The sequence below is a fragment of the Vipera ursinii genome, assembly GCF_947247035.1.
Source record: "Vipera ursinii genome assembly, chromosome: 6".
In the NCBI taxonomy this organism is placed as follows: Eukaryota; Metazoa; Chordata; class Lepidosauria; order Squamata; family Viperidae; genus Vipera; species Vipera ursinii.
In genome coordinates, this window is record NC_139515.1 from 57,907,325 (window position 1) to 57,929,717 (window position 22,393).

The 22,393-nt window shown below is 36.8% G+C and overlaps 1 protein-coding gene across 1 annotated transcript in view; it reads right to left on the reverse strand.

The window, feature by feature from the left end:
* The window catches only part of GRIN2B (glutamate ionotropic receptor NMDA type subunit 2B), a gene marked incomplete at both ends in the record, with an annotated part of 276,911 nt that overhangs the window by 42,711 nt on the left and 211,807 nt on the right, over nt 1-22,393 (reverse strand). Inside the window, one exon of the mRNA XM_083366736.1 lies at nt 1,118-1,326. Within this exon, the coding sequence (XP_083222862.1) occupies nt 1,118-1,326 (209 nt within the window). The remainder of the gene's footprint in view (nt 1-1,117; nt 1,327-22,393) is intronic.

Consider the following 22,393-nt stretch of genomic DNA (forward strand, 5'->3'; position numbering starts at 1 on the left):
ATTTTGGAAATGTTATTACTATGATGACCAAAAGAGAACTGAGCAATAGGTGGAAGCCAAAAGCAGAGCTATACAAGGAAAAGGTTGGTTCCTTTCCAGGCTCTTGAAAAATAAGCATCACACAACCAAATAAATTAATTAAAACATAGCCCTAGAAAATTTCACATAAAAATATCATGCAAGGATATTGGTGTGATGAAATTAGATTTATTCTGACACTCAGAACTAAGAAAAACTTCACTTTTTAATTCCCAGTTTTTCCATAGCTGACTTTGCATTCCTTGATATAATACTGTACCAGTTGAGTTAAGGCGGGATCTGACCCTGCTGGACTTTCAGAAAACCCTTAAGACCTGGCTATTTTCCCAGGCAAGAGGTTCAGGAGAGCAGAAGAACCCATGAAATGTGATTTTTATTAATTTTCTTGGTTGCCATTTTATGCCCCATTGTGTTTGGTTCTAATTCTTTTTATGTTATTTTTGTTTGTACAGATTTTTTAAATGTTGTTAGCCACCCAGAATTATGTTTTCAAGATAAAGGGCCATAGAGGTCTAAAAATAAAATAAAATAAATAAAATAAAATAAAATAAAATAAAATAAAATAAAATAATAAAATAAAATAAAATAAAATAAAATAAAATAAAATAAAATAAAATAAAATAAAATAAAATAAAATAAAATAAAAATAAAATAAAATAAAATAAAATAAAATAAAAAAATAAATAAATAAAATAAAATAATAAAATAAAATAAAATAATAAAATAAAATAAAATAATAATAAAATAAAATAAATAAAATAAAATAAAATAAAATAAAATAAAATAAAATAAAATAAATAAAATAAAATAAAATAAAATAAAATAAAATAAAATAAAATAAATAAAATAAAATAAATAAAATAAAATAAAATAAAATAAAATAAAATAAAATAAAATAAAATAAAATAAAATAAAATAATAAAATACCCACTCCTGAAAAGCCCACTTGATGCAGGTAATGCTACAGAGTGGAGTGAGATAAAATGAATTAAATATGAACAATATAGCTGCATTGTCACTGTTGCAGGAAGAAACATGCTGAAAAGAACTAGTTACAAAAGGTTTTGTTGCTACCTACTCTGATACAATTCGTTTTTGACATGGAACTGTGTTCCTCATACAGGTGCCACTTAGTGGGTCCACATTTTCCACAATAACAAAAGGTGCTTCTTCAAGGGTCACTATGCTAAGATGATCATCCTCACGTTCCTCACAGTTAGGATATAGCTCAGAACGTGGCCACACGTAATACTTCATTTTGAGGCGCTTGTCCTTCCACCATCCCACCTGAAATGATACACAAAGAAAGAAAGGTATAATTGCTAAAATCATGCTTCGAATTTTGGTTCACAAGGAACAGCTGCATACATCGCTACATAATGCAGAAAAATAATGTCTAAACCAAGAACTCATCAAGTCTATTTATAGATTTCATGTGCTTGTTAGTATCATTTATATTCTTATTTTCTGTCATGCTCAAGACAACTAATTATAAACCAAATAATCAAAACCAATAATCTAATATATCTTTATTACTTTGAATCTATCCCACTTCCTGAACCAAGGAAAAAGAGTTAGAGTCACATCCTAACAAAAAGAAAAAATGCAACACTTTAAAATAAAAGTTCATCTGAAACAATTCTGGCTGTTTTTCAAAAGCAAGACTGGACAGCCACATTATTATTATTATTATTATTATTATTATTATTATTATTATTATTATTATTATTATTATTATTATTATTATTATTATTATTATTATTATATAGAACCTCTCTCAGAAAAGATCATTAACCATTGACAAAAAATACCTTATTTTATCCATCATGCATCTAATATCAAGAGGATTTAAAATAAGGCCTCAGAAGCAGATCTCAAAAACAGGTTCAGGTATGAATGAATGTTTTTTTTTTCAGAGGAGCTGTTAAATACCAGGGGAATTAGAAATCAGAAACAGCATCAAGCCAATTGCACTGGAATACTATAAAAGATGTAAGCTCCCATTTGAGGGCTTGGCTTTGACAAATCATGTTTAAAGTCTCTCCCTTACAGAGTACTTCATGTAATTAAGCATGGAAGTAAGTAGGGTGGATAGATAGATGAGGTCAACTTCAATTTTTCCAGGGAAGTATATAGTTAACAAGCCATCAGCTAAAATGCCTGTGGCCATCACTGTTTTTAACCTCTACCATTTCAAGTGAATGGAAGCTGCAAACTTGATTTTTAGGATAAATTTGAGCTTGTAAAAATCACCACGTGTGAGTTGGGTTGCCAAAGAAACAAATAAGAGCTTGTATACCTATTCTTATATGATATGTTAGAAAAACAAGAAATGTTAGTGGACAAAATTCATATTAAAAATGAAAGGTTTTTCCATATAAAATCTCTTTTCTAAACTGAATTTATTGAGTACTTGCATTTCTTAACCATTAATTTGATTTTTTTCCTCTCAAATGTAAAGCAAGTGGTTAGTTTTCTGAAGCATATACTAACATTTTAAAGGGTGCTCAAATGAGGTAGTTGTAAAGTATGAAATACTGTATAGTTATAATTCCTGAGTTACTACAACTACTAAAGATTTTTCATATCTATTGAGCAGGAGCTTTTTTAAAAGAAAATGATTTCTTTCTGTGTGATTGTATTAGGACTGATGATCCCCAAGATGCAATATTCCTTTAAGAAATGCCCAAATATCATGTGTAGCATTTTCACACATAAAAACTATTGCATTTGTACCTGTATTCACTATCTTCTTTAACACTAGTTATAATCTTGGTTAGGAGATATCATCCAAGAAGCCATAGGCTCAATGAATCTAAAACAAACTCATTCGCTGTAGATGCAGTTCTCTACCTTCTCCCACAGGGCTTCAATTGAGGCAAACTGATAGCAAGGTGTGGGTGGAAGGTTGCCATCAACTCCAGTTGTCCACTCTGTATCTGCTCTATGAGTTTCAGTTCCCTGTGGCTGTCAATTCACTCTTTTCTGATACATCTGTTGTTTCAGAATCACTAAACAAAAACACCTTTTTTAGTTTCAAGAGATTACTTTTGTATTTTCAAGAATTTTCTGGTGTTTTAATAATAGCATCCAATGCCATCATTAAACATTTATTGCTTCTTTAAATCCATGATTTGATTTTTTTAAAAACTATGTGAATGCCTTATTTCAAGAAACAGAAAGTCATTTATATGCATCAGTGACATTCTTACAAGGTCCCAAAGGATATTGATTGTGTGTCAATAGAAGATTTAAGCGCTGAAAGGCATTAGGTCAACTCTTCAGTTATTTCAGGAAGTAGTATGAACTGTCTTTACTTTCTCTTAAGAAGCCACTACTACCATTTTCAGGAAAACGTTTTCTTAATGTTATTTCATCCCACTTAACATCTCATTTATTTACAGTGTTAAAACAGATATGTAATGCATACGTTTGTGCATGCCAAAATCTGTACAAAAGAAGAGGAAATGGGAGTTATCACCATTATCCTTTGAAAATTTTGCCTTAAAGATGAAAGCAGCCACAACTATTTATCCAGGCAATTTCTGCAATGTGGCTCATACAGTTTAGGAACCAAAATATGAAAAAACCCTATGATTTAATATCAGTTGGGTCACTATTAAGATCATCTCCTAATTTCAGGGACTCAAACAGTATTCATCTCTCCACAGAGCTGGCTTTTGTGACTGTGTTCTGAGATAATTATAGAAGTACATAGTTCTATTTAACTGATTTTATTATAGGTTGATAAAGTTTTCTTTAAGTAATTAATAAAGAGAGATGTCAAGGCCATCCAGATATCAGATTGTAAAGGATTTCTTTGGCTGTAGGCCAGCCAACTTAAAGTGATCAGGCAAGTGCTTTCTTTAGTCGGCTTTTTCTGCCATTACTTTCTTGTCCTTTCCTCAGAAGACTTCCCTGTCTGTCTCTCTGCTATTTTTTGCTATCCCATCACTGAAAAGATCAGCTAGCCATAGATGAAAGGTATGCTAGAAATCTGTTTCCAAACACTTAGACATTACATTGGTCAAAAGAGATTAATATTGGTTGTAGAATTAATTAGCATGAAAAATGTTTTATCATGAGCCTAGAGCTAACTTAAAGCAGGATGTGCTAAAGACCTTAATGGGATTTCAATTTGACAAAATAGCATAGCTACATAGCCAAAGATCATTACTGCTTCCTCTTATTTATCAAAGTGGCTATACAAGAATTTAATGTTATAAGGAGAAAATGATATTTTTACTGTGTATGGTCACTTATTTAAATACAAATAATCATTTCCCAGAAATGATTCTTCATTCTTCATATTATCTTAGATGGGCATCCATCCCAGATTATACAAATGTCATAATTTTGTTAAAAGGTTATTAATTACTGGTTTCATTATTGCTCAATTTCCATGCTTACTACAACTGCTAAAATCTTGCCCTCTGACTTAATCTGAAGAGGTTAAAAAGGTACATGATAAAAGCTTCTACACTTAGCACACTGGACTAAATATAATGGCACATTAGGAATAAGGGCTTTGGGAATTATGGATGGTACCCTCCTAAAACTATTTCCATTTTTTACTACTATGTATGCAGTGGTGGGATTCAGCCTGTTTGTACCACTTCAGCAGAACCGGTAGCTAATTTTTTGTTGCCCAGGCCCAAAACGGACTTCCAGGAGCAGCATCTACACAGAGAACAAGTTGTTCCCATATTTGAATCCCACCACTGTATGTATGGTTATACACATATTGCCACAAGATGTAATGGAACGGAATGACATGATGCTCTGGATTCAATACAATTTAAAAAGAATTAGACAAAGTAATAGTGGATCATTCTGTAATTGTTACTATTTATTCAGCTTTATTAAGCTTTTAGATGGAGATAATAATACTTGAGAGTTAAAATAAAAAATACAATTCCTCCAAGCTATACAGTACTTGCAGAATTTGCCAGATTGTGTAATAAATAGATATTTGATCTTGTTCTTCAGGGCAATAATTGCATCTCACAGCTTTCCCCACCCTGGCATCCCATTTAATAGATGCAATTATTTGGATTTCATATCCAGCTCATCTGCATGGTGCCAAACTGGGAAAGGCTAACCTGTAATATTTATAACAAAAGTCACAATAAAGCAAAATTAACAAACGCTTCTTCATCTAGTTATATATATTCATATAATATGTTTAATAACAACTACAGTATTTTCCAAGCACAATACTAACTTTATAAAAATAAAAGCATAATAGTCAATGAATATAATATTAATCAATACAGGAGAAAATACTATATAAGATGCATAACTTATTGCAGCATGTTACATAAATGTTTATATTCTCAGGACTAATATATGGAATCTAATAATTATCATATTTGGCAGAAGAGAAATATATTTATTGGATGCAAACCAATAGCACAAGCTTCCTTGAAAATTCTAATAAACAGAATGCCACAACTAAAGAATTTTCCTTCTGTGTATTCTGCTACCTGAAACTGCTCAACTTGAGCAATTGAACATTACCTCTGGGTTATGCAAAAAACATATGGAATGAGATTGTCATTTGAATATTCTGGGCCCAAGCCATTTAGAATTTTATCAGTCAAAAGCAAAACATTGTATGATAATGACCTGCCATATTATCTTACCATATTGTTATGAACCCCTTCATGGATTACTGCCTTGTTGTGGCAAAGGGGCTTGCATAATTCAATGAAGCTATGAGCTATGCCATGCAGGGCCACCCAAGATGGACAGGTCATAGCAGAGAGTTCTGACAAAATATGATCCACTGGAGAAGGAAATGGCAACCCACTCCAGTATCTTTGCCATGAAAACACCATGGACAGTACCAAAAGGAAAAAAAATATGATACTGGAAGATGAGCCCCTCAGGTCGGAAGGCATCCAATATACTACTGGGGAAGAGCAGAGGGCTAGTACTAGTAGCAACAGAAAGAATGAAGCAACTGGGCCAAAGCCGAAAGGACGCTCAGCTGTGGATGTGTCTGGTGGTGAAAGGAAAGTCCAATGCTGTAAAGATTTTTTCTCTATAGGAAACTGGAATGTAAGATCCATGAATCAAGGCAAGCTGGATGTGGTCATACAAGAGATGACAAGACTAAACATTGACATCTTAGGAATCAGTGAACTAAAATGGACAGGAATGGGTGAATTTAATTCAGATGACCATACTACTGTGGGCAAGAATCCCTCAGAAGAAATGGAGTAGCCTACATAGTCAATAAAAGAGTAGGAAAAGCAATACTGGAATACAAACCCCAAAATGACAGAATGATCTCAGTTCGAATCCAAGGCAAACCATTCAATATCACGGTAGTCCAAGTCTATGCCCCAACCACCGGTGCTGAAGAGGATGAAATTGACTGGTTCTATGAAGCCCTACAGCACCTTATAGAACTAACACCAAAAAATGATGTCCTTACCATCATGGGGGATTGGAACGCTAAAGTAGGAAGCCAAAAGATAACTGGAATAACAGGCAAGTTTGGCCTTGGAGTACAAAATGAAGCAGGGCACAGGCTGATAGAATTTTGTCAAGAGAATACGATGGTCATAGCAAACACTCTTTTCCAACAACCCAAGAGACGGCTCTGTACATGGACATCACCAGACAGACAACACAGAAATCAGATTGACTATGTGCGCTGCAGCCAAAGATGGAGAAGTTCTATACAGTCAGTAAAAACAAGACCAGGAGCTGACTGTGGCTCAGACCATGAGCTTCTCATTGGAAAATTTAGGCTTAAACTGAAGAAAGTAGAGAAAAGCACTAGGCCACTCAGTTATGAACTAAATCATATCCCTGATGAATATACAGTAGAGGTGACAAATAGGTTTAAGGAATTAGATCTGAAAGACAGAGTGCCTGAAGAACTATGGATGGAGGTTCGCAACATTGTACAAGAGGTAGCAACCAAAACCATCCCAAAGAAAAAGAAATGCAAGAAAGCAAAATGGCTGTCTGAGGAAGCTTTGCAAATAGCTGAGGAAAGGAGGGAAGCGAAAGGCAAGGGAGAAAAAGAACGATATGGCCAATTGAATGCAGAATTCCAGAGAATAGCTAGAAGAGATAAGAATGCCTTCTTAAATGAACAGTGCAAAGAAATAGAAGAAAACAATAGAATAGGGAGGACTAGAGATCTTTTCAAGAAAATTGGAGAGATGAAGGGAACTTTTAATGCAAAAATGGGCATGATAAAAGACCAAAATGGCAGGGACCTAACAGAGGCAGAAAAGATTAAGAAGAGGTGGCAAAATTACACAGAAGAACTATACAAGAATGAGCTTAACGTCCCTGATAATCACAATGAGGTGGTCACTGACCTCGAGCCAGACATCCTAGAATGTGAAGTGAAGTGGGCCTTAGAAAAGCTGAGCAACAACAAAGCTAGTGGAGGTGACAGTATTCCAGCTGAGCTATTCAAAATCTTAAAAGACAATGCAGTAAAAGTGCTACACTCAATCTGCCAGCAAATTTGGAAAACTCAACAGTGGCTACAGGATTGTAAAAGATCAGTTTACATTCCAATTGCAAAGAAAGGCAGTGCCAAAGAATGTTCAAACTATTGCATCATTGCACTCATTTCACATGCTAGTAAAGTTATGCTTAAAATCCTACAAGCTAGACTCCAGCAGTATGTGGATCAAGAGCTACCAGAAGTACAGGCAGGATTTCGAAGAGGCAGAGGAACTAGAGATCAAATTGCCAACATAAGCTGGATCATGGAGAAAGCTAGGGAGTTCCAGAAAAACACCTACTTCTGCTTCATTGACTATGCTAAAGCATTTGATTGGACAGGAATGGGCGAATTTAATTCAGATGACCATCAGGTATACTACTGCAGGCAAGAATCCCTCAGAAGAAATGGAGTAGCCTTCATAGTCAATAAAATAGGAAAAGCAATACTGGGATACAATCCTCAAAATGACAGAATGATCTCAGTTCGAATCCAAGGCAAACCATTCAATATCACAGTAGTCCAAGTTCAAACTATCACACCATTGCACTCTTTTCACATGCTAGTAAAGTTATACTTAAAATCCTACAAGCTAGACTCCAGCAGTATGTGGATCGAGAACTACCAGAAGTACAGGCAGGATTTCGAAGAGGCAGAGGAACTAGACATCAAATTGCCAACATAAGCTGGATCATGGAGAAAGCTAGGGAGTTCCAGAAAAACACCTACTTCTGCTTCATTGACTATGCTAAAGCATTTGATTGTGTGGATCACAACAAACTGTGGCAAGTTCTTAAAGAGACGGGAGTAGATTAAATGTTGGAATTAAGATTGCTGGGAGAAATATCAATAACCTAAGATATGCAGATGATACCACTCTAATGGCAGAAAGTGAAAAGGAACTAAAGAGCCTCTTGTTGCGAGTGAAGAAGGAGAGTGCAAAAGTTGGGTTGAAACTAAACATTAAGAAACCAAGATCATGGCATCCGGCCCTCTCAATTCCTGGCAAATAGATGGGGAAGAAATGGAGGTAGTGACAGATTTTATTTTCCTGGGCTCCAAGATCACCGCACACGGGGACTGCAGCCAAGAAATTAAAAGCCATGGCATATCTAGACAGCACACTAAAAAGCAGAGACATCACCCTGCCAAAAAAAGTGCGTATAGTCAAGGCTATGGTCTTTCCAGTTGCAAAGTATGGCTGTGAAAGATGGACCATAATAAAGGCTGTGCACCAAAGAATTGAAGCTTTTGAACTCTGGTCCTGGAGAAGACTCCTGCGAGTCCCTTGGACCCTCAAGGCGATCAAACCAGTCAGTCCTTGAGGAGATCAATCCTGACTGCTCTTTAGAAGGCCAGATCCTGAAGTTGTATCTCAAATACTTTGGCCACCTAATGAGAAGGAAGGACTCACTGGAGAAGAGCCTAATGCTGGGAAAGGTTGAGGGCAAGAGAAGAAGGGGACGACAGAGAATGAGGTGGCTGGATGGAGTCACTGAAGCAGTAGGTGTGAGCTTAAATGGACTCCAGAAGATGGTAGAGGACAGGAAGGCCTGGAGGAATGTTGTCCATGGTGTTGCAATGGGTCGGACATGACTTCGCAACTAACAACAACAACAATTGTTATGAAATCAAGGTAAATCCAATAAGTAAGCTAATTTTAGGCTAACAGTTACAAATTACTTTACTCCTTTTTGTTTTTATCTATTTAATGTTTTATTCAATTGTATGCTTCCCAGAGTCACACTGTGTGAGATGGGTGTCCTTGTAACTGTAATTAATAAATAAATGAGTTTCACTAATGACAATAAATAATATGGTTCTGAAGGCCCTTAAAAAAGATTTTCATGGGTTAAAAAGTCGTCTTATACGCTGGAAAATACGGTAGTGGTTAAGGCACCAGACCAGAAATCAGGAGATTGTGAGCTTTAGTCCTGCTTTAACACAAAGATGGCTAGCTGACTTTGGGCCAGTTATTCTCTCTCAGTCCAAGGAAGAAGGCAATGGTAAACAACTTCTAAAACTCTTGCCAAAAAACCTTTTAGCTGTGTTTTAGAACAAATTTTTATTAAGTAAAATATTTAATTACAGAGAAGGAACAGGAAACTATACTAGAAATGTTATAAACATCGTATTCCTCATTATTTGGCATATACAGGTAATCCTCAACTGACAACCATTCATTTAGTGACTGTTCAAAGTTACAATAGCACTGAAAAAAGTGACATATGACTGTTTTTCACACTTGCAGCATTCCCATAGACATGTGATCAAAATTTGGACACTTGGCAACTGGCTCAAAATTATGATGGTGGAGTATCCTGTGGTCATGCAATCACCTTTTGCAATCTTCTGATAAACAAAATTAATGGGGAAACCAGATTTTCTTTAAAACTATAGTGATTCAGTTAACAGCTGTGACAAGAAAGATCATAAAAGGGGGCAAAACTCAATAACTATCTCACTTTGCAATAGAAATTTTGGGCTCAATTATGGTTGTACATTCAGAACTACCTGACTGAATTTAAAAGAATACAATTTCTAAAATTTCTAAAATCAATTTCTAAAATCATTTGTTAAAAGCAAAGATCCCACCTAGTATGGATCATATGATTAAATTATATGGAGGTTCTAGCCAGCCAATTATCCCTTATCCCAGGTTCGAATCTCAGAAGGGTATGGCTGACTGATGAGAACAAATAAGTTTGAAATGATCATATCGGTCTCCCTTTATTCTTTGTTAGCAAGCCAAAAAATTTACACACACACACACACACACACACACACACACATAAACCTCTACAAGCTAAAATTTTCCACCACAATAACCAGATTAAAACTGAGGTATGAATCATACAATGTAAGAAAGCCATCAAGTCCCTTTAAACAATTCTAAGTGAAGGTATGTCTACCACCTCCCAAGGCAATCTGTTCCATTTTTTTAACAGCTCTTACCATAAGGAATTTTTTCCTGAAGTTCAACTGTAGCCTATTTCCTTGTAATTTAAACCTACTGTTTCTTACCATATTTTCATGAACAACTCTACACAATTCTGCTATGTGTTCTACATGATAACCCTTTAAAAAGTTGAAATCTCCCTATAATGTTCTTTAACTCTAGCTAAAATATGACCAATGCCTCAAGCTTTCCTCATGGGTCTTTCCTTCCACATACTGTATCATTTTGCTCCAGTTTGGAAAAGTCTTTTCTGAAATGAGGTGCCCAGAACTAGACATAATATTCTTGGTGTGGCCTGACTAATATGGAAAAGAGATAACAATAACTTCTTTTGATCTCAGCACTCTTCTTTTACTGTTGCAACCTAGGATTGTGTTTGCCTATTTTGCAGATGCACATATTCAGCTTGTATTTACCAAGACATCCAAATCTTGTTCACGTGTATTGTTGCAATGTATGGTTCCCCACTATTCTATATTTATGTTCTTTTTTTTCTTATATAAATATAGGATTTGGCAGTTGTCCCTGTGGAAATTCATTCTGCTGCTTTCTGCACAGTGCTGTCAGGATCTTCCTAATTCTTCATACTTTCCTTAATGTATTTGCTATCCTACCCTAAGGTTATGTCTTCTGCGAATTGGTTAATCATATTTTATAACCAGTCATCTAAGTTGCTTATAAATATGTTGAACAGCACAGAGCCTAGAACAATATTTGACCTAACACGCTTAACTGAACATCCTTTCAGCTTGACTCATTGTCTACAATTGTTCAGCTCAGTATTTGTCTAATGATAGCATAAGTCCAACTCACATTTGGCCCTCTTCTGTACTAGGATCTTTGGAAGACCTTGTTGAAAGTTTTGTTCAAGTCAAAGCACAATGTCAACTATATTCTCATAGCCAAATCAACCAAGCTAGTCATTATATAAAAAAGAAGATCAGATTAATTTGGCATGATGTGTTATTCATAAACCTATGCTGACTCTTACCAAGTTATGCATTCTTTTCTAAATGCTGATTAACATTTGGTTCCTCTCCTGCCCACCTTTTGAAGATAGGAAGATTTGTCTTTCACCAGTTCTTGAACACTATACCAATCCTCCATGACTGTTGAGATCACAGAAAAAGATATGAACAATTTTCCTGTATATCTCCTTGATAATTAAATCTATTTCATTTCCTGCTTATGTCCTTTTTAACTCTTACCTTAGTTAAAAACTTCTGCATCCAAAACTGTTTCCTAAACTCTTTCTTAGTGTTTATAATTGTATTTTCTATTTCATATTAATGAGAAATTCGAACTGCCCTGTGTTCCATTTAACCTGTGGTTTTCTGTATATGTGAATCCACTTAGTACTTCTTCACGTCTGTTGATATTGTCACTCCTGAAATCTAGCGTCTATGTATAATTATGCTCCAATTTCCATTTTTGCAGTACTTTGAATTCTAAGTTTATGTGGTCATTTCTTCCTCAAGATTCCCATTGCTTTTATGTCTTCAACTACCCAGTCAACCAACCAACAAATTAACCCAACTCTTCTATACTGAGTAGGATCAAGTCTAGGACACCCAATCCTTTTCTCTCTTCTATAACCTCTTGATCTCGACTAATCCCACACATTCTCTTATTCTTATTTCTTAAACTTGAATACTGCAAAATCTTTCTGAATTCCCATTGCTTAGTTCAATATAAAATATATTAAAAACATTCATTGGGAGCATGGGAGGAGAATATTATAATAAATATTGTAAGTAATGCATGGAAAACATGCATTACTTACCTATTTATTTAATTCACATTGATACCTAACTCACAAATAGAAACCTTAGATGATTTACATATGACTAGAAAACATAAAAAGTAGGTAAACCAATAACAAAACACTTGATATAGGAAAGATGTGATTAAACCACAGGATATTCCAATTCAATGTGATGACAAGGCAGGTTCTTCAAACTCTCTAGCCCAAAGTCTGGGAAGACACCAAGTTTTCAGATCCTTATAGATGGTCCACAGGGTTAAAGCCATCCAAGTTTCTGGAGGTAAAAAGTAAAGGTAAAGGTAAAGGTTCCCCCGCACATGCGTGCTAGTCGTTTCCAACTCTAGGGGCCGGTGCTCATCTCCGTTTCAAAGCCGAAGAGCCAGCGCTTGTCCGAGGACGTCTCCGTGGTCATGTGGCCGGCATGACTAGACGCCAAAGGCGCACTGAACGCTGTTACCTTCCCACCGTAGTGGTCCCTATTTTTCTACTTGCATTTTTACGTGCTTTCGAACTGCTAGGTGGGCAGAAGCTGGGACGAGTAACAGGCGCTCACTCTGCTACGCGGCACTCGGGATTTGACCCGCCAAACTGCCGACCTTCTGATCGACAAGCTCAGCGTCCTAACCCACTGAGCTACCGCGTCCCTTTTCTGGAGGTAGGCTGTTCCAAAGAGCAGATGCTTTGACAGAAGATGCATATCTGCTAGGTTTCATAAGATGTTATTATTTTATGGAAAGAACTTGAAGCATGCTCACCTGCCAGTTCTTGTAGGTCTAGCAAAAACAATCAGAGAAAGACAGTCCTCAAAACCTAGCCTGAAGAGTGTTATAGGTATTAGGTAAAAATTGTACATATAGGTAATAATCAACAACTTGAATAGCATCTCGAGGCTTACTAGAAACTGGAACAGTTCATGAGTATACTGTGATATGCCCATAACGACTCATGCCACCATGTTCTGAACTAATTTTGGACATTTCATAATTAGCCACATCTATACTATATTGAAGCAGTCCAAGTGGCAAGTAATCACAGCAGGACTGATTGTAAGCAGAACATTCTGATTCAAGAATGGGTGCAATTAACATACAAAATGGATTTGAGCAAAAGCCCTCTTGGCTACAACTGTCCCCTATTCTTCCAACAGAAGCCCAGAGTCCAAGTAAACCCACAAATTACACACAGTTCTGTCTACAGAACTGCAATCCTATTCAGAATCAAACATAGAGAGTCTCCAGAAGCAGAGGATTCTGAAACCTACCACCAGTTAATCTTCCTTGGGTTAAGTTGAAGCCTGTTCTTCCCCACTGAGATACCCACAACCTCCAGATGTTTTATGACACCACTTGGTCAAACTGGAGTTATGATGTATAGCTGAATATTATAGGTATTTTCAGGATAATTGACCCTGTGCCAGTGGATTATCTCCTCAGTAATTTCATATTAAATAAGAGTGGTGAGAGAGTAGAATTCTGAGGGATGCCAAAAAGCAAGAATATTAGGCTAAATCTATCTTCCCTGCCAACACCAATTGGAAATTCCCAAAGAAAGGAAAATCCCAAAAGAACAAACACCATCCTTGTCACTCCTAGCCCTCTAAGTCAGATATAATGATTGATGGCAATGAAACTGACTGAAACATCCAGAAAGCTTATTAAAGATGCACTATTCCTATCTTGTCCTGCCAAAAATCATCTAGAAGTTCAAGTTTTATCAATCAGTTGATTGTTATAAGCATTTGAACATGTTTGAATTCTGTGAAATGTAATGTTCTGGAAATGGAGGTATTTATCAATCCTGATGTGCCCCCTAAATCCTTATCTGTACTACAATGGATTTAATGATGAATTGGAGCCAAGTCTAGTCTTTTAACATGCTCCAGCAGACTAGATGACATTCTTGTGTTCTACAGCCTTCATCTCCAAATCATCCATTTTCCAGTGCAAGAGGCTAATACCTTTGCATTTTCCAGATATAGAAAGACATGCTGCCATTAAATTAATAAACTAAATAATAAAACTATACCATATCTTTCCCTCTTTTAAAAAAGTACAAGGCATCTCAGAAAATGTTAATACATTATGAACTTTCCCTGCTAGAAAGATATATTGCAGACAGAGAGAAAGCATGCTGCTTTTTTTTCCCATCAAAAAAAGTATAAAATGGTAGCAATAGGTGCTTTGAGGGAAGCTAGAAACCAGACTGGAAAACTAAATTAGAACCACAGACATAAGGTTTCTATCAGATAATAGGTTAAGGGGAAAACTTGGTTCAACCAGGATCAAAGTGGTATTTTGTCAAGACAGGATTATTAGCCTATTTGCTACTTTAGTGAATAGTTCGAAAGGTGGATGCCCCACGTATGCTCTCTTTATTCACTCCCCTAAGCAACGTGCTCATTAGGTCTCATGGGACACAAACCAAACATTTTGTGTAAGGCAATCCTGGAACTGAGTTTGAAAGAGTCAGAGATTTAACTTGCTAACAAGAACCCAATGTTGCAGTGCTTAAGGGCTTTCTGGATTGTATTGGCCTTTATAAAGTATGAAAAAAGTATCGCACAAACACGATAAGCTTATCAAGGAGCTCCTTTTAAGAAAGCCAATGCCAGGTTAAATGTGTTTATATACTTCTGTAATCCACAGAGACTCACAGTGATTTACAAACCTCCCAGATAAGAGGATTAAAAACAATACGTCAGAAGAAATAAGCCAAAACAATGAATTTGAAATTGTTTGGAAATTAACTTCACGCTAAAGGAATAAGCGAACATCAACACATGTTATATCAGAGGGCTTCCTTCTTGACAAATATCAAATAACTTTTGAGAAAATGATTTTACACAATGTGAATAGGGAAGGAGCAAGTCTAATTTCTGCTGTTGCAAAGAAGGGAGGTTATACAACTGAGGAAGCTTGATGCCAGGACTTCTGCATGTGACTTTCTGTTAAAGAAGGCTCAAGAAACCCAGTCTTCCCAATCTTATTGGAGAGATAGAAGCCAATGGGAGTAGGCAGATACCCATATCCCAAGCCATGGATGGTTTTATGCATTAAAAAAACAGCACTTTAACTTGCTTTTTTGTTATCTGTATTGCCAAGGTGTAGGCATGGGTCTAATGAAAAATACAAGCACCATTGGCATTTTATTCAGACCACAAAAGAATGTAAAAGCACTAAAATCTGGCTTTTGCTTTTATAAAAAGATGAAGTCCACTGAGCTATAAAATGTGATGTGTGTAATAACAATTCAAAAAGATTAGTTTGTTTATAATTACCATATATAAAACAACCAATCTTTGAAAGTTCAGAATCTGCATTACACAAGATTCTGCATACAATATATGTCCATGGATGGCACTTTTTGGCAAATTATATATATATAAAATTATTTTAAAAATGCAAGTCCCAGGTATATTCATAATAGAAAAAGTACTAAAAATGTTGATCTCCGAGACTAAAAACTAAGCTTTCATCAGCAGCTACTGACATTGTCAAAGTATAAGCCTGGATCTGGGGACGCTTGTCCTTATAGTCTTTGGGAAGCTAAAAAATTGGACAATGAGTGTATCATAGGTCTGTCTATCCCCTACCCACCTACAATTGAATAGTCAGGTGCTGACATCAAACGACCGCGTGCTGCAAGACAAACGTTCTAGGTGGGTGGGGCAGGCGGGGAGAGGCAGAGCAGTAAAATTCAAACAGATGTTGGTTAGCACAACAGAAACAGGATTGATGCAGCCAATTGTAGGTGGGCAGGGATGGACAGACCTATGATACGCTTATTGTCCAAAACTTTTGCTTCCCAAAGACTATAAGGACGAGCATCCCCAGATCCTGGCTTATACTTTGACAACAATTTTTGGGTTCTTCTGAAATCATTTATGGTCACAAGAACCATAAAATATTGACCCAAAAGACTGGATGACTGAGTCCTTCGGGAAAGGGTGGTATATAAATCTAAATAATAAATAAATAAATAAATGTTGAAAAGTGATGTTAAAGAAATACAAGAGTCAATGTAGCATAGTGATTTTGGAATAGATCCAAAGAGACCCAGATCCAACTCCACCTTTAATTATGGTAATTCACTGAGTAACTTTTGACCCGTCATTCTCTCTTCACCCAACTTATCTCAAATAGTGCTGCTGTGGGAAAAATTGCAGAACTGCAGTGCCTGCTGCCGGCGTCAACTTCCCTCCGCCCTGTGCGTTCCCACAGAGAGGGCCTCCTCAGGGTGCCACCGGTCAGAGAATGTAGATTGGTGGCCCCCAGGGGGAGGTCTTTCTCTGTGGGCGCCCCGGAGCTATGAAACCAGTTACCGGTTGAGCTCCGGACGGCGCCCAATCTTCGCTCCTTTCGCCGCGATCTGAAAACATACCTGTTCGAACAAGCCGGCCTGGCCTGAGGGGGGATTGGTTGGGTTTTTACTATCATTTTATTGGGCATGTATTTAATTTATTGGGCATGTATTTAATTTATTGGGCATGTATTTAATTACTTTTTAATTTTTGTAGCTTTGTGTTTTATTCTTGCCCTGTACACCGCCCTGAGTCCTTCGGGAGAAGGGCGGTATAGAAATATTAATAAATTAAATTAAATTAAATTATGCTCTTGGAAGAAAGGTGGAATAAAATCAAATAAATACATTTTCACTTTTATTTACTTAAAATGCCATATTTAGAAATGTTATTAAGAAAATAATAAGAACATAATAACAGCCCTGCTGAATCAAGCCAAGGCAAATCTTAATCCAGGATTCTGTTTCTCATAATAATCAACTACTGTAGATTTTCAGGGAAGCATGACAGCAGAAGACAGAAACATAATCTTCTTCCACCATGGTTCCACTACAATTAGGTTTTTTTCCCTGAAATTCTATCCCCAACACAATGAGAACATTGAGGATTCAACATCAGTAGTCCTTCTTAGATTGGTTTTTCATGAACCTATTTAAGCACCCAACATCAGTGACCATTAACATGTCTTGTGGTAGTAGTCAATTCTACATGTTAAGTATGTCCTGTGTTTTTATGATTGCAAGATGCCAAAGGAGAATACAAATAATAAATAACCACATAATTAAATGTATCCACTCCATCGCTCTATAGAAGATGCATTTCCTGTGTGCTTCATCTTAGCTTGGGACACCTGGAGGGGAACAATACTTATGTGTGAATGCTGTTTGTTGATTTTAGTTCGGCATTCAACAGAATCATTCCTCAGCATGTGATGAACAAACTGGGCTATTAGGTTTTAATACTCCTTTATATAATTGGATACTTGGTTTCCTTATTGATAGGCCCCAGTTTGTGTGAGTTGGAAAGAAAGCTTCCAACTCCATCTCCTTGAGTAAGGGTTCTCCACAGGGCTGTGTCCGAAGCCCACTACTATTTATCTTGATGACCCATGATTGCTGTGCCAAATCTGCTATGAATCATATTGTGAAGTATGCAGATGACACAGCAGTGGTGGGTCTTATCTGGGATGACAATGAAGATGTTTGTAGGGAAGAGATGAAGGCTCTGGTGGACTGGTGCAATAAAAGTAACCTGGTTCTAAATGTTGATAAAACAAAGGAGATCATTGTAGATTTTAGAAAGAGCCAGCATAAACATACTCCATTCAGTATCAAGGATGCAGCTGTAGAGATGGTCAAAAGTATTAAGTATCTGGGGGTGCAGATAGCTAACAATCTGAATTGGTCTCTCCACACCTCATTCTTAGTGCAGCATGCAAACCAGCATCTACATTTCATGCATCGGATGAGGAGAGCACATCTTTCTCCTTCTCTCCTGGCCACTTTTTATGGAGGCACGATTGAGAGCATTTTAAGAAACTGAATCACTGTCTGGTTTGGTGGCAGCAGTGCCTCAGATAGAAAGTCCATACAAAGAGAGGTAAGGACAGCCGAGAAGATCACAGGAAGCTCGCTTTGCAGACTGCCAGCTGTGGTGATGGTGGTGGGATGAGAGGGGATGGTTCTGTGCAAGCAGCAGGCACATGCGCCTGCTGCTCCCACATGTAGAGCTGTGCACATGAGCGTACTCACCCAGGGATTGGGGACCCCTGATTTCGCACAATCTTGGCAGTTTACTATAAAACCAAATTAAAAATCAAAACACTACAACAGTTAAAATATAAAGCCAGAAAAACTAATATTAATATAGTTCACAATTAAACAAAGAGTTAAAAACCTACTGAAAAATATATGCTTTAAAGCCTGCTACAGATATAAGACCTTCAGCTTTGCAGGAAATGCATTCCCATGACTTCTCATGACAACAGAAGCAACCTGCCAGTACCACTTGCAGCCACTGTAGGCAAACCTCTTTAGATGATCTCAAGTGTGGCGGTTCATATAAAAAGAGATGTCCAAACAGTTTAGAGCCTAAGCCATGTAGGACTTTAAATGTAATAGCCAGCACACTGTATTTGTATTAAAACAAACTGGCAACCAGTGCAATGCTTTAAGCATAGCTGTAATAGCCTCTTTTCATTTTTTTCAAGATCAGCCTGGTTGTTGAGTTTTATACCAATTCAAATTTAGAAAAGTAAAACAAGATGACATTTGCATGGTGATATCACTGCATATGTGTCAACACTTTCACACTATCATGACTTGCTGTAGACATCACTATTGGGGTTATGATCTGTAACGATAAGCACCAGTGTTTTGCCTGGATTCAGTTTCAGTGTATTATTCCTATTCAGCCTGTTACTGAATAAAATAGAGCTACAGGGAAGCCACACTAAAATGTTACAAAGATATAGATCTGGATGTTATCATGTATTGAGAATATCCAACTACAAATCTCCTGGGGATCTCTCCCTGTAGCCTCGTACAAATGTTCAAAAGCATTGGAGACAGAAGAGTGACCTAGGGGACGACCTATAATAGCTCTTATTTCAAGGAGCAACTGTCTTTAAATGACAATATTTGAAAACTGTCTGAGAAGTACAAATAGAATGATTCCAGAATTGTGCTTCCTATTCCTAAATGAATTAGGTGATTCAATAGCATACCATTGCTGGCAGTACTGAATGACATGGAATGTCAAGAAGAACCAACAGACTCAAGCCCTTTATATTAATCTCCAAAAATAATCCATTAGACTAATCAAAGAAATTTCAACCATGTAACCCACACTAAAGTCAGAAATGGGTGAAGATAATTCTTCTAGGACCACCTGTGCTTAAGAAGCTACTACTCTTTACAGCACTTCACTCTTTCCCTTACCTCTAAATTGTCTAGCTTTAAAGGATATGTCACTGCATGTTTTTTTTAATTTTGCCAGCTTCGCTCATTTCTAATTGTACATCTCTTTCTGCTCTGCACTGTGTATTATCTTATCTTGTAACCATAGTGACTCCAGCTATGTCCAGCCAATGTTTTGGTTTTAAACTGTTTTGTGCGCAGGCCTAAAAAAGTTCTCACAGTTTCAGTTCTGCCTGACGAGAGTATGTAGTCAGTCTAGGTCAGGAGTAGGCAACCTTGGCTCTTTTATGACTCATGGACTTCAACTCCCAGAATTCCTGAGCCAGCATAGCTGGCTCAAGAATTCTGGGAGTTGAAGTCCATGAGTCATAAAAGAGCCAAGGTTGCCTACCCCTGGTCTAGGTCTTTTGTTTTCTCATTAAAAGTTTTACTATAGAACATGTTTTGGATTTCTTTTCTTTGATATTGATCATGCAAATGAACCACAGTCCATCCACCTCTGGTCGGACTGTTAATTGTTCCGCGACAGGATACTAGTCTTATATAAACTAGGAGATTTATACCCTCTCTTAGAGAGGCATTTAGCAAGTCATCCCTAAAAAACCTCCAGCTGGAAGGAAGAAACCAACTTGGGCAAGGATCCAGAGGACAACTGGAGGAGCATATTGCTTCAAGCACCCTGTATACATCCTTCAAGCAACTTGCTTAGAAATTGAAACTGATCCAATTTAACTATGCAAGAAAAATTATTAGACACCCCCATGCTGTCTAATAACTGGATCTCTTCCAATCAGGATTCACACCCACACTCTGGTGGATTACAGTACCTTCATTGCAACCATTGTATGGGTCTTATTCCTTATGCATACAACCTTTGCTGCTTCCATTCCAGCATTTCAACCATGTAACATGGGACCATTTCCAAGGAGGAAGAAGGATTTTAGAAATAATCATCCAACTAGGACATTGAGAGATGCACTTACAAAATCTTCTCCAAACACTTACAGTGTGTATAAGAATCCAGCTGTATCCTGTAACTTTTCAGACATATCCTAATACACTTAAGTCCAGTGAAGCAAAGTGTTTTCACTAATCAAGCATTAATAGAATGAAGGCTACTGCTAAGCTTGTAAGCCGCCCTGAGTCTTCGGAGAAGGGCGGGATATAAATGGAATTAAAATAAATAAAATAAATAATAATTAGTGAAGTATCCATGATAGTGGATCTCCCTTATGCAAACAAAATATCAATTGATCACATGACTTGCATGACATTTTGGCCCTCTGATCAATAGGGATGCACCCATAGTTTGCTGCTATAGATCCCTGAGCAGCTCCAGATAAACTAACCTCAAAGTTGGCATTGAAATCCCTGGGCACCATAAATCTAATGATTTCCAATGCTACATTAGGATTCAGACAAAGATTCCATTAAGCAATAGTGAAGCATTGCACTAAATGGATTTTCCAGTCTTTCATTGGTCCTAAGGTTGTAGTACATATACTAAACATGAAATAGTTTTCTCTCACTATATTCTGATTATTAAGATATTATTCTAAGGGATCATAGCCACACCATGGCAGGCTCAGGAGTTCTGGGAGTTTAAGTCCACAAGTCATAAGGATCATTGTTCCCCACCCCTGCTTTAGACAAAACAGGCCAGCTTTTCCAACCTCAAACAAATCTTGAACCCATGTGGCATACAGAGGAGCAGATTCTGAATCATTCTGTCAGGTCTGAGAGCTGAGAAAACCACCCAGAAAGGGAATAGCTCTTAAACTTCTATTCAGACATAACAACCTGCTGGCTTATTACCTATCAAATTTTCTATCCCCCAACAGTTTTGTAACTGCACTCCAAATTCTATAGATACATTTTTCCCCATGTTGATTCATTTCAACTACCCATAAAAGAGACTTAAGTTTATCTCTTGAATTTGCACTGAAAAATTCCAGTATTTCAGAGGCTTAAACCCCTCATCACTGCCCCTATTCTCACCCAGGCGCAGCATCAATTGCACACACAAAATACATTAGGCTTTCAAAGTTAACTGAATCATCTTAACCACATTTTGAAGAATTTATCCACCACTTTGAAGGGTGGAAGAAATATGGAGATGAAAGATTGAGAAGAGAACACTTGGTTCACACTTCTTTCCTTATGTCTTGATTGAAATTAAATGGGATCTCCTCCATTGTGACTGAAAAACCCATTAGTAAATCTGGTTGAAAGGATCACTCTTCACTTTCTGTTGTACCGATGATTTTTAAAAATGCATGCAAACATTTACATTTTCATGATCGTTCTTTTATGTAAAGCAATCTTTCCATAACTCTTAACATAACTTTATAAATTGAAGTTTATGAACTGCACAAAAGAATTGGGTATGTGTAGTTTAATGAAGAGAAGGGTGAGGGGTGACATGATAGCAGTGTTCCAATATCTCAGGGGCTGCCACAAAAAAAGAGGGAGTCAAGCTATTCTCCAAAGCACCTGAAAGCAGGACAAGAAGCAACGGATGGAAACTAGTCAAGGAGAGAAGCAACTTAGAACTAAGGAGAAACTTCCTGACAGTTAGAACAATTAACCAGTGGAACAACCTGCTTCCAGAAGTGGTGAATGCTCCAACACTGGAAGTTTTTAAGAAGAGATTGGACAGCCATTTATCTGAAATGGTATAGGGTTTTCTGCCTGAGCAGGGGGTTGGACTAGATGACCTCCAAGGTTCCTTCCAACTTCTTCTTCTTCTTCTTCTTCTTCTTCTTCTTCTTCTTCTTCTTATTATTATTATTATTATTATTATTATTATTATTATTATTATTATTATTATTATTATTATTATGGCTAAAATCTCATCAAAGAGATTATGAAAGAGCTATCAAGAAGGCTGAAAAAAAAGCAAAAAAATAAAGTCCCAGGAGAAAAATAAGTAATT